This window comes from Tamandua tetradactyla, chromosome 7, assembly GCF_023851605.1.
Source record: "Tamandua tetradactyla isolate mTamTet1 chromosome 7, mTamTet1.pri, whole genome shotgun sequence".
NCBI classification, from domain to species: Eukaryota; Metazoa; Chordata; class Mammalia; order Pilosa; family Myrmecophagidae; genus Tamandua; species Tamandua tetradactyla.
Genome location: NC_135333.1, coordinates 11,200,894 through 11,213,770, shown reverse-complemented (window position 1 = coordinate 11,213,770; position 12,877 = coordinate 11,200,894). Strand labels below are relative to the sequence as shown.

The 12,877-nt window shown below is 39.8% G+C and overlaps 1 protein-coding gene and 1 pseudogene across 1 annotated transcript in view; one reads left to right on the top strand and one right to left on the bottom strand.

Annotated features, from left to right (window-relative positions):
• The window catches only part of FMN2 (formin 2), a 376,404-nt gene extending 363,747 nt beyond the window's left edge, over nt 1-12,657 (bottom strand). Inside the window, exon 1 of the mRNA XM_077167810.1 lies at nt 10,876-12,657. Coding sequence (XP_077023925.1) covers nt 10,876-12,445 — 1,570 coding nt within the window. The 5' untranslated portion in view covers nt 12,446-12,657. The remainder of the gene's footprint in view (nt 1-10,875) is intronic.
• LOC143689427 (rRNA-processing protein FCF1 homolog pseudogene) lies at nt 3,321-3,994 on the top strand (annotated as a pseudogene).
• Nucleotides 12,658-12,877: the final 220 nt, after the last annotated feature.

The window sequence follows — 12,877 nt, the reverse complement described above, 5'->3', positions numbered from 1 at the left end:
CCCCATATTCTCAACAGCCCTTTGCAAAATGAAAAAGTTAGAATGGGCATAGCCCAAATATCCCTAAACACTGGGAGAAAGATCAAAGGAGAAGAAATAGTTATAACAGAGAGGATATGATGTAACAAATAAGTTATGACTGCTGAACCATTATATTGATATTTCTTTTAGTCACCAGGGTCCTAGAGCAGCTAGAAGGAAAAACCTGAAATCACAGAGCAATAACTCATAACCAAACTCTGAAATCTGTTCTATTAATTACTTGCTACAATGTACTTTGAAATTTATTGCTTTTTTGTATATACATTATATTTCATAAGAAAAAATGTTTAAAAAAAGACGTCAAAAAAAATGTAAAGGATGGGCTTAGGTTTGGAGCCCAGCTCTGTCACTTATTAGTTACATGACAATGGGCACTTCTAATCCTTATTTGTAAAGTGGGAAATAACACCTTTCCTTAAAATGGGAATAAACCAATCTCAAAAATTATTGAAAGAATTAAGAGATGCCCATGTAATGCACTTATCCAGGGAAATAGAAAGGGCTTAATTACATATATTTATTAAAGTAGAAATGACATTTATTGAGTATATTATATGTGCATACAATGCACTAACTGTTCCCATGTTAACTCATTTAATGGACAATTAATTGAGATAATAATTATTACTCCTATTTTACTGATAAGGAAAATGAAGCTCACTAAGATTAAGTAATTTGCCCAATCATTCAGCTGATAAGTTTTAGAGCTACTCTAAGAAACCAAGTCACACCAAAGCCTGTGCTTTCCATTATCTTACATGCTTCCCTTAAATAGATTTTTAAAAGTCTTTAACATTAAAATCAGCTCATACTGAACTCTAATAGTATATTTTACATCCATACTAAATCTTACTCCATTTTTACAAATTCCCTGTATCAGATTTAGACAATTATTTCAGAAACGATGTTTTTCTTTTTCCTGATGTGGTATTTCCCTAGATAATGTTGAGTAAATCTGAGTTAATAAAATTAACTGTTAAGATGATCATTAAAAAAGAGTGAACTAGGGCGGTGTGACAATGGCTCAGTGGCAGAATTCTCGCCTGCCATGCCAGAGGCCCGGTTTCAATTCCTGGTGCCTGCCTATGCAAATAAAAAAAAAAAATGAAATAAATTATTTTTTCTTTCAGGAAAAAAGTTAAAGAATGGAAACATGAATCATGCTAACATTATTAAAAAGAAAGCTGGAATAGGTATATTAACTTTAGAAAAGGCAGATTTCAGAGCAAGGAAAATTATCAGGGATAAAGACTGGCATTATTTAATAATAAAGGGGTCAATTATCCAAGAAGACGTAAAAATCCTAAGTGTGTATGTGCCTAACAACAAAGCATCAAAACACATGAGGCAAAAACTGATAGAACGGCAAGGAGAAATAGGCAAATCACTATTATGGTTAGAGAATTCAAAGCTCTCTATCAGCAATTGGCAGACCAAGCAGGCAGAAAAGCAGTAAGGATTTAGTTGAACTGAGTAGCACTATCAATCAACTGGATTTAATTGACATCTATAGACTACTTCAACCCAAAAGAGCAGAATAAACAGTCTTCCCAAGCTCACATGGAACATTTACCTAGGTAAAAAAAATCCTGGGCCATAAAATACACTTTAACAGGTTTATAAGAATAGACCTCCATGGAATTAAGCTAGAAAACAATAACAGAAAGATAGCTAAAAAAAATTCCAAACTATTTGGAAAGTAAACAATACAGTTCTAAATAAGATGTGAGTCAAAGAAGAATTCTCAAGAAAACTTTTAAAACATGTTGAACTCAATGAAAATCAAAATACAACTTATCAAAATGTCTGGGATGCAGCAAAAGTAGTGTACAGAGAAAATTTATAGCATTGAATGCATATATTAGAAAAGAATAAACATCTAAAATCAATAATCTAAGCTTCTACTTTAAGAAACTAGAAAAAGAAGAGCTAGTAAATCCAAAAGGAGCAAAGGAAAATAAAAAATAAAAATTAGTGCAGAAATTGATGAAATTGAAAATAAGAAATTAATAGAGAAAATCAATGAAATCAATGAAACCAAAAGATGGCTCTTGGAAAAGATCAATAAAATTGATAAATTTTCATCCAGGACAACCAAGCAAAAAAAGAGAACAGACACAAATTAGTAATAACAGAAATGAAAGAGCACCATCACAACTGATCCCACCGACATTAAAAGGATAATAAAGGAATATTATGAACAATTCTGGGCCCACGAACCGGTAACCTATGTGAAACGGACCAATTCTTTCAAAGATACAATCTATCAAAATTCACACAAGGAGAAATAGATAATATGAATAGGCCTGTATCTATTAAAGAAATTGAGTCAACAACTAACAAACCTTCCAAAACAGAAAACAATAGGCCCAGTGAATAGAATTCACTGACGAATTCTACCAAACATTTAAATAAGAAACTATGAATTCTCTATAATCTCTCCTAGAAAACTGACGCAGAAAGAATATTTTCTGACTCATTCTATGAGGCCAGGATTATCTTAAAAGAAAATCTGGACAAAGACATAATTAGGAAGGAAATTATATATGAATATCTCTCATAAACATAGATGCAAAAATCCTCAACAAAAAATTAATAAATCTAATCAAACAATGTTTAAAATTATTATACACCACAACCACATACGATTTATTCCAGGTAAGCACAACTAGTTCAACTTTGAAAAATCAACTAATGCAATTTATCATAGCAACAAGCTACATAAGAAAATTCATATGATCATATCAATACATGTAGAAAAAAGCTTTTGACAGAAGAACCTTAAACACATATTGTTAAAGTGAAAAAAAAAAGTCAATCTGAAGAAGCTACATACTGTATGATTCTAATCACATCATATGACATTCTGGAAAAGGTAAAACTATATAGACAGTAAAAAGATCAGTGTTGCCAGGGTTCAGGGAGAGGGAAAGGAGATTAAAAAAATGAGGAACAAAGAATTTTTAAGACAGTGAAACTAATCTGTATGCTACTGTAGTAGTAGATACATGACATTATACATTTTCAAAACCCACAGAACTGTACAACACAGAGTAAATCTTAATGTGAACAATGGATTTTAGATAATACTAATGTATTGATATTGGTTCATCAGTTGTAACAAATATACTACACAATGCAAAGTGTTAACAGTAGGAGAAATTGTGTGAAAGAAGAGGGGATATATGGAAAGTCTGTACTTTAGCCCAATTTTTCAGTATTCCTAAAACTGCTCAAAAAAAAAAAAGCCTATTAAAAAAGCCTTAGAGGAAATAAGAATGAGAGCTGGTGTGAACACGGGGAAGCAAAAAAAATCAAGGTAGTATGTGACCAGGAAGCAAATGCTTAGTCTCACAGATCAGAGTGTTAAGGAAAATGACAGATTAAAACCTAAAAAGAAAGATCCCAGAGCACTCAAGGAAAAGAAAAAGTGCCCCAATACCCTTCCTGTTTATTCTTCCAATCCAATACACAGCTGGGTTCACCTTACCATATCCTGATCGATACCAACTTTAACAACTTTTCCATTAAAGCCAAACTGGATTTAGGGCAGTCAATGGTGGACTGTTGCTATGCCAAGTGTAAACCTTGTATAATTGTGTAATGACTGAAACTGAAAAATTGGGACAGAAGTATCCAAGATTTGAATGGCTATCATGCACACAAAAATGCAAATGACTGCTTAGTACAGAGAGTCACTCAGTGCAAGTGTTATCCTGTGGCCATGGGTGACAGGGTCCTTAAGCGAAGAATCCAGAAGACCCCCAGTGATCCTATCATGTACATTTCTAACCACAGGTACAACATCGGACAGATACCCGATTCTAGTCCTCACAAAACAAAGTTTCTCTGCCTTCCTTCAACTGACTTTCTCTGTTACTTGTTCATTAAACATACTGTTATGAGCCAGTTGAGTATTATTAAATACACTCGCTTTCTGATGCTGTTTTAAAAATGATATTTTATATCACTTAAAAATTTGTTGGGTGGGCCGCGGTGGCTCAGCGGGCAAAGTGCTTGCCTGCTATGCCGGAGGACCTCGGTTCGATTCCCGGCCCCAGCCCATGTAACAAAAACGGAAAAACAAAATACAATAAAGCAAGAAAATGTTTGGAAATGTTTCCCTTTCTTCCTTCCTTCCTTCCTTCTATCCTTCCTTCCTTCTCTCTGTCTTTCCTTTAAAAAAAAAAAAAAAAAAAAAAAATTTGTTGCATTTTTTAATACATCGGATGCTCAGATGATTGCTCAGATCATTTGACAGCCTTTGTTTTATATTCATTTATTCAATAAATATTTATTAAGCGCATACAAGGTACTTAAAAAAGTATGGTCCTGCCCTCAAGACTCAAAATTATGGTGGAGAGGAAGAACACATAAATAAACAAATACAGTAAAATAGTGAGTATGGAGGGAAAGATATGGCTACATAAACATGGAAAGAATGATTTCTTTCCACCTGGTTCTGATGGGAAGAAAGAAAGAGTGGAGGTGGCGGTGTTTTGACTTAATCTTTGACTTAATAAAGAGTTAGCGTGCTGTGTTGGAGTTCTCTGTGTGGGGCTGGTATTTTTGCAACTATCCTGAAACTTTGAAAATCTTTCAAAATAAAAATTTTAATGAGAAGAAAAAAGCCTTAGATAGTTTTCACATGCAATGAAATTATATCTTCTAACCATCAAGTTAAAAGGCAGTACTTTTTTCATTTCTTAATAATGATCCCCTAATGCTAAATTACATTTATATCATATTATTATTTATAATGCAAATGCAGGGATGAACATTCGGAATAAAATTTTCTCTACTTTCTTTCCCTTTTCTTTCATTACCAGCAAGATTCATATTTGGAGGATTATAATGACTATACTACACTGCTATTTTTTAAATTAACCAACAAAACTAAGAATAGATATTATTTGCTCAATGCAAGTTCTATAAAAGTATCATTCTACCCCTCCTATTTCAATCACACTGGGATTGATAATAGTTTATTTCAATTATCTAGAAGTATTAGCAATTTCTCAGCTTAAATTCAACTAGTTTTGGTTGCTATTAGAAAGCCTGGATATACAATTTCACTGCATTGCAATGCAAAAAAAAAAAGGCAAACTGTCCTGTATTCAAAAGGAGCTCAAAATGTTCAGTGCCTATCACTCTGCCCAGCACACAGTAGGTACCAAATAAATACATCTGAATGGACTGACAGAAGAGCGGCTGATGAATGGACGGAACCAGGCAAGGAGGTAAGAAGGAAGGAAAGATAGAGGAGACAAGAAAGAAGATCAAAATAATCTGTGAATCCAAGAAACATATATAATATAAAATGGACAGTAAATTCAAAAGAGGATGAGATTATTACTGAATAGGTTTTGTTGGAAAAGATACATATAGGAAATGGGGATTCAATTAGTTCTTTGCAGATACTAAATCAAGTCAGATAGTGTGTTCCAAGAGAGTAAAACTACGAGACAAAGGCACAAAGTCAGGAAAATGAAATGTTATTCAAAGAACAGTAAGCAGATTAGTTTGTTTGGACCCAATGAAGGGGATCAGACTGCTATCCCTTCTTCCCTACCCATCCTTTAAAAACTGGTGATTCCCTTTAATCACATGGACCCACCTCCATCCTGTGCCTTCCTCATCCAAATCTCCAAGAAAACCAACATTTCTGACAGAAACAAAAATATTTACAATAATAGAAAATCAAAAAAATACATAAATTAAGCAAATTTTGAAAAATTAGGGACTAAACAATTTTTAACTAGCATTTAATCAGTACATTCCTGTCAAGTTTTTGTATTCAATTTGAGTGTTTCATTTTAACAAATTTGGTTCTGAGTACTTTCTTCAAATAATGACATTTATTAGACAATTAGACCATGGCAGGAATGTGAACAGAAATTTTTGAGTGCCTTCTATATACCGGGCAGAGTTGTAGGGGCTTTATATATATACTTTCATTTAATCTTACCATTTTCCATTTGAAATTTCTCTTCCATTATCATACAGCTGAGAACAAATTACCTGTGGAAGGTTAGTTAAATTGCAAAGTCAGTAAGCAAAATTACCTACATACAAGTTTAGGATCATGCTCTTTTCACTCATTACAATTCTCAGGGAAACATTAAAAACAAAAGAACATAAACCCTTAGAACCTATCCTTTGAACTTCCTCTCTATTTCAAGTGGGTTCTGAGGTAGCTATGATTTTCCATTCATCTGAATCTGAAAGTTAGAACTACTACTGCCCCCATTATTCACCTGTATATTTTCAGCACCTTCTTCACAGCATCAGAAGGAAATTCAGCTCTAAAAGCTCCTGCTCCATTTCAAATACAAATGGCTTATATCCAAATGCCTAAATGCACTTAAAACTAGGCCAGTTCTCCACTCATAAAGCAGTCATTAAAACCCATCACTGAAGCTACTGGGGTACTTGACTTCAATCCAAACCAACAGATTGAATATCACAAACTGAAAGAAACTATGGGAAAGGCTGTTTCAGACCAAGCTAAAATGATTTAAGATCAGTGCTTCCAGTCCCAGTTAATGCCATCAAAATCTAGCCTGACATACGGAACGCAGCAAAGCAGTGTTTTGCAGAAAGGACAGCTGCCCTTTTACCTCCATTCATGTTATAATAAGACTGGTACATTATATATTTGAAGGATGAATACTGATTTCCACTCACTTCCGGCACATTAACAGGACATCTACACTCTGTCAGGTGCTATTGTTAGAAATAAAACTGCCTCTGGCCTTAAAAAATTCACAGTGTAACAATTTAACCAGCTATATAAGAAAACATGTACTCCATAGCTTGGGCCCTTCTCTCTACTTATATAAAAATCTTCTGGAAAACCAAAAGGAGGGTCACACAATTCAAGCACTAAAGCCAAAATCATTTCTTAATTAGCTCCAGAAGTCCATTGAGAATCCACCTCGTTTTATTTTATACACATTAATAACAGACTCAGTCTTTCTAACATATGCTGGATGGGTCACCTGCTAGCTGAATGCCCTTAGGCAAATAATTTCACTTGCCTAAACTTTCATTTGCTCATTGGGAAAAGAGGGATAAAGAGTCATTCTTCAAGACTACTGTAAGGATTAAGGACAACTATGTAATGCACCAATACATAGCCTGGCATTTAGTTGATGTGCAATAAATATAACTGTCATCATAATTATAGGATTTGCAAGCCAATAACAAATTGATTACACAAATCACAATAGAAGGAAGAGGGTCAAAGAGAGATCTAAGAATAAGTAGCTGATAGTAAGGAAAGTCTCAAGAGAACTCCAGTGACACAAAAATTCAAATAGCAGATTGGAACCACCTGCCTAAATGCTTCAAAAGCCACTGAGGGCCTCATACCAGTGTTTTCACAGGATGTAACGATGTGCCTGAATATAACATTAAGCTATTTAAACAGACTAAACTTTTATTCCATGTGTTTAAAAAGACAGATAAGTAAATAATTGACTTTGGAAAGATTCCTATCAAAGGTAATTTAACTTCACAATTTTAACCTTTTTTAAGATGTATAAACTCTAATTAACAGTAAAATTTTATTAAAAAGCTAGTGCTACACTTTAAAGGTAAAAGGCACCTTTCAAATTTCAGAAGGAATTTTTCCTACCAAACACTGCTAATCTCAAACAAATGAACTGTGAATTATCTCAGTGCAATGGCCTACGACACCTTCAGTTTCTTAATATCTAAAGTAAAACAAAGTTTTGGTCTCCGTCAATGCTAAATGTTCTATATCTACCAAAGAAATGCAAACACATGCCATTGAGATCCCTATTCACTTTAATTTTCTCCCTACATTTTGAAGGCAGTAAAAAGCAAAAAACATCTGTTCCTCCTTGTAGAGCTGACAACCCTCATTCTATGGTTTAAAAATAAAAGATGTTTGTGGAAGCTTATAGATAAAATGATCAACTGCTTACAATGGCAGTTGGCTATTAATTTACCCAAATGCACACAAAACTAAGGCCAAAATAAAAAGATCCCCAAGGACAGTGCTAGTGCTCCCCAGGTCTCTGGTAACTTCAGGGACACCCATAAAATAGAAGATGAGGATAAACAACCTAATGGGATGCCAGATGATAAGAAAACAGTCAACAGCTAAACAGCAAGGTGCTAATCTGTCAATCTGGATTCACTCTACCACCACAGGAGCAGTTTCCATGAGAGCTGCCTAGAGGAAATCTGGTTCACTTTGGCCAACAGTCATCCTTTATCCAGCCCAAGGATATTAAACAAAGTAGTACATTTTGTTAAAAAGAAAAAGTGGAAAAGCTCATAGATGAAAGCCTTGAATCCTATAGCATTTACTGAAAACATTTTTTTTTACTCTATATATTGTCTTACTGTGCTGAACAACCAAACGTGAGTAATAAGCAAGGACATTCAGACTTGAATCAGTAGACTTAGCTTCTATTTCTGGCGCTGCCTCTGAATGAATCACAATATGACCTTGAAAAAGTTATTTCACCTCTCCTGCATTTTCCCAACAGTTACAAGGCTAGCTTAAACCTATCACTTCTTTTCTTCAGAAAACAACACTGGGTAGATGAGATAAATATATCAAAGCTGCTACACAAAAAATATATCTACTGTACTGACCAGCTATATTCAACTATCAAATAAAAAGTAGGCACTAATATATATATATATATATATATAAAAGTAGGTGCTATCTCTATTAAAACAAACTGCACTTTTACCCTGCACAGTATCTGCCTAGAGGTCAACAAACCCAGGAGCTTCTTGAACTGGACTCCATTAAAAGAGCCTCAAATTTCAAATTTGCAAATACTTCAGAAATTAGAGCAAAATGAAAGTTCCAAGAAAACATCTTTTTTTATTTTTTGTTTTTCCAAGGAAAACAAAAACTCAACCTATTTAGAGTTCTAGATTTTTCCAGGAATTTGTTCGAGTCATCTTCTCTCACCTCCTGCCTAGGAGGTAAGTCAATGGATTCTTGCTGCCCTCACTGCACTGTACTGCATGTCTATATTCCCACACACTATAATGATCTCATGTCTCCCTCTTCACTTAGTCTATGAGCCTTGGAAAGGCAGATCCATGATTTAATGATCACTTTATTACCTACCAACTAGCATATTGCCTGGTTCAATGTGGCTGCCATATGTATATGCATATGTATATATATATGTTTGTTAAATGAATGAAATGAACAAATTTCCAAAGTCTTATGCTACTAGGAACATCAATCGTCAATATCAATGAGTGACTGTCTTAATTATGGCGAGTTATTTTCATTTTTAGAAAAACAACATACAGCTGAATTTTACCTACAGAGAAAATGCATGACTTCTCATCAACAGTAAATTCACAAAAATTAACTCAAGAACTTTTCAATATTCTTCCACCAGAAACAGGCTTTATTTTTTCTCCAAAATTTATCCAGTAGGTCTAAGACTATATATATATATATATTTCTTTTTTAACTTAATCTGTGCAATAGAGAGAAGCCAAAGGAGGAAAAGAAATGGGGGGGAGGGAGAAAGAGCATGTAAAATGAATAGAAGAGGCTACTCTAAAGAATGAGAGTCTATAAATGCAAAATAAAGGATCATCCATAGATGAAAATTAAAATGTGGTCAACAAAAGTAGCTCCTACAACATTAACAGTATTTAGCCAACTAAGAAGTAACCATCCTTATTGAGAAATTTCATCTAAGTAATGTTTTACAGATGGAACTATCTCATATGTAACACTAAAACAGAAATAAAATTTTTAAATTTTCAAATTACATTTCAAATTTTTAGTCAAATATTTAAAATATGTACAAGATACAGTACTTGCATAAATTTTTATTTTTTCCTATTCATTAATTTCATTTAATAATTAAGGGTAGAAGTGAAGCTATTATGTAAACATGAAGCAAACTGGCACTTATTTAGGGGGCTGTTAAGGTAAGGCTTTGGAAGCTAAACGCCTAAAAGAAAGAATAAAGTCATTATACTACTTGCATTATTAAATAAACCGAACCTTTAGTTGTGTTTTGGCTAACCCGAGCGTGAGCTGATAACAAATGCTAACTAAGGAGAGGTACCAGTTGGATCACTGTACCCTTTTTCTTCTCACCTTCACTATCACAGCTACCCTGTTCTGACTGGACAATGAAGCCAAATGAAAATTTTCCCTAATATCCTACTTCATTATTTGTTTTTAATAACATGAATCAGATTTGCTTGCACCAGCAAAGAGGTGACCACTGAAACTCAGAGTAGTTATACACAGATTGCAGGAAGACAGAAACTTCCTACTGCATATACGTACATGAGTGCATGGATATACACGCATGTATACATATGTGTGCCCATACATATATACATGAATGTTTTAGAGTGGCCAGAGATCTCCTTTTCAATGGTATTAAATAAATTTTTCTGTTTCTCCAACACTGACCCTTGTGAAGGACCACGAACAATTTTTTTTAATGCTGTGGGGATGAGGAAGGAGAGAGAAGAATGATGTCTAGTTCATAAGATTTTTTTTAAAACGGAGTCTACCTGCTTGGCATGACCCTGGACAGAGAGAGAGCAGCTATTTTGGAGAAACAGGCAGAAGAACTCTTTCTTGAGATGACTTAGGGCAGACATGATAAATTTGTTTCCTTTAAAACACCTTGTAAGGAAATATAAAACCTGTAAGCACGTCCAAAGCCTTTCACTCAGAGAGTGAGCTGAACAGAACAGATCCCAGCCTTTCAGAGCCCGGGGAAGGGATGGCCGTGGGAGGCCTCGGATTGGCAGGCCACCCGCGCCACGCGACCGGAGGCGGCAGGGCGCGCTCACCTGTGAACACGTTCTGGAAGGCATCCGCCGCCGCTCGCGCCCCAGACGACTCGCCGCCCAGGGACCCGGCCGGGGCCGCCGCGCGCCCCAGCAGGTCCGCGGAGCCTCCCAGCCTGGGCTCGCGGGCGCCCAGCTCCTGCGTCCAGTCCGCCGAACGGCTGAGGCCCCCCGCGAGGCCGCCGTCTGCCCGGTGCTTTTTAGCAGGGGCGACTGTGGAGGCGAGAGCAGTTCCCGGCCCCCGGCCCAGGGAGGGCTCCAGCCGCCTCTTGATCCGAGGGCTCTGGATGGGGGACTGAGACGGAGAGAGATTGGGCGAGCTGAGCTGCCGGGTGGTGGTCTTGATGTAGCAGGGGGTGATGAGCGGGTAGGGCCTGAAGCAGCGCGGGCTCGGCGCAGGGCTGCCCGGGAGGGAAGCAGCTGCTGCGGGTGCCTGGGGCCCTGCCGCCCCGTCCCCCGGCTCCTCTCCCGGCCTCTGAGGGGTCTCGCGGCCTCCCTGGCCCCACTCCTCTCCCGGAGAGCCTCTAGGGGCATCCTCAAAGGCATCCTCCCCCTCTTCCTCATCTGTGTCCTCAGCTCCTAGCACAGGGGCTTCAGCCGCGCTCTCCCCCGGCCCCAACTCGGGAAACGGGAAGGCGGTGGAAGAAGGCGAACCCGAGGCCGCGGGCTGGGCCGCCGGGAGGGAGGGGGCCTCTGAGTCCAGGCAGCCGCTGGGGGGAGGCGGATGCTTGGGAACCGGGGGCTCGGCGGCCAGGCTCTCGGGCAGGTCGGAGAGTGCAGACAGAGCCTGCTCGGCGTCCGGACTGCCGGGGGCCTCCCCAGTCCCTCCGAGCGACCCCAGCAGGAATCGGTCTAGGCCCAGGAAGGCCCCGGGCTGAAGGGGGGCGGCGGTGGGGGGCGCTGCAGGTTCCTCCAAGCCTTGCTGCTGTTGCTGCTGTTGCTGCTGTAGCTGCTGCTGCTGCTGCAGGCGAATCGCTTGCTGGATGTCGGAGAGCAAATCTTCCTGCTCCGTAGCCGAGTGAAAGCTATAGATGTCGGTGTCTGAGCCCGAACTGGTCCTTTGTCCATCCTGCGCCCCTGCAGCAGTTTCTAAATCCTCAGCGACCGCCCGGACCCCGACCACAGTCTCGGCGGGCCCGGGACCACCTGGACGCGTCACCTCAAAAGGGTCCACACACTCGGTATCCGACAGGCCCGTTTCATCAGCGGAGAGGCTGAGGTCTGGAGTCTTGGTGGTCAATGAGTGAGCGCTGTCCAGCTCCCCAGTGGGCAGGATCTGGGAGTCCAGAACATCCTCTCGAGAGCCGCTGGTGCTTTTCCCCTTGGACAGGTTCTTCCTGATCCGCAGGTTGGAAAACACTGAGGCTCTGGAGTCCGACTTGCTCTTCTTCTTGCTCGGTTCCCCGACGCTGCCCCCTCCCCCCTTGCCATGTTTGCTCAGCGCCTTCTTGCTCCCGCTCCCCTTCTTTGTGGCCTCCACGTCCCTGGGCCCAACCGCATCCTCCGCGGCGCCGCCGCCTTCATGTGAGACATCACCTGCGCTCCTCTTCAGCTTCCCATCCTGGTTCCCCATGTTGCAAACCCGCTGCCGCGCCGCGCCTCCGGTAGTCAGGCCATGCCGGTCTTCCTCAGCCCCCGACCGCAGCGGCGGGAGCCTCCCGGATAAGCCAGGTGCCAATAGCTGAGAGTGGAGGCCAACGCGCGCCCAGCTGACTCCTTTCGCGTCTGCCGAGCCAGCAGCTTCGCATAATGCGCGGCAGCTCCCGCCGCTGCGGTGGCTGCTGCGGCTGCAGCCCGGGGCCGGCGGGGCGCGAACATGCTCAGTGCAGCGCGCGGCGCGGCCGAGGGCTCCCGCCAATGGCTGCGCCCGACGCAGCTGCGGCCCCAGCCGCGCTCCCCGCCGGGCGCCACCGCCCCCTCTGCCTCCGCGGGGCTCCTGGCTGAACTCGGGTGTGAAAAACGTTTCTTCTATTTCTGGTAGTTTGATCTCCACCGTATGAATCGA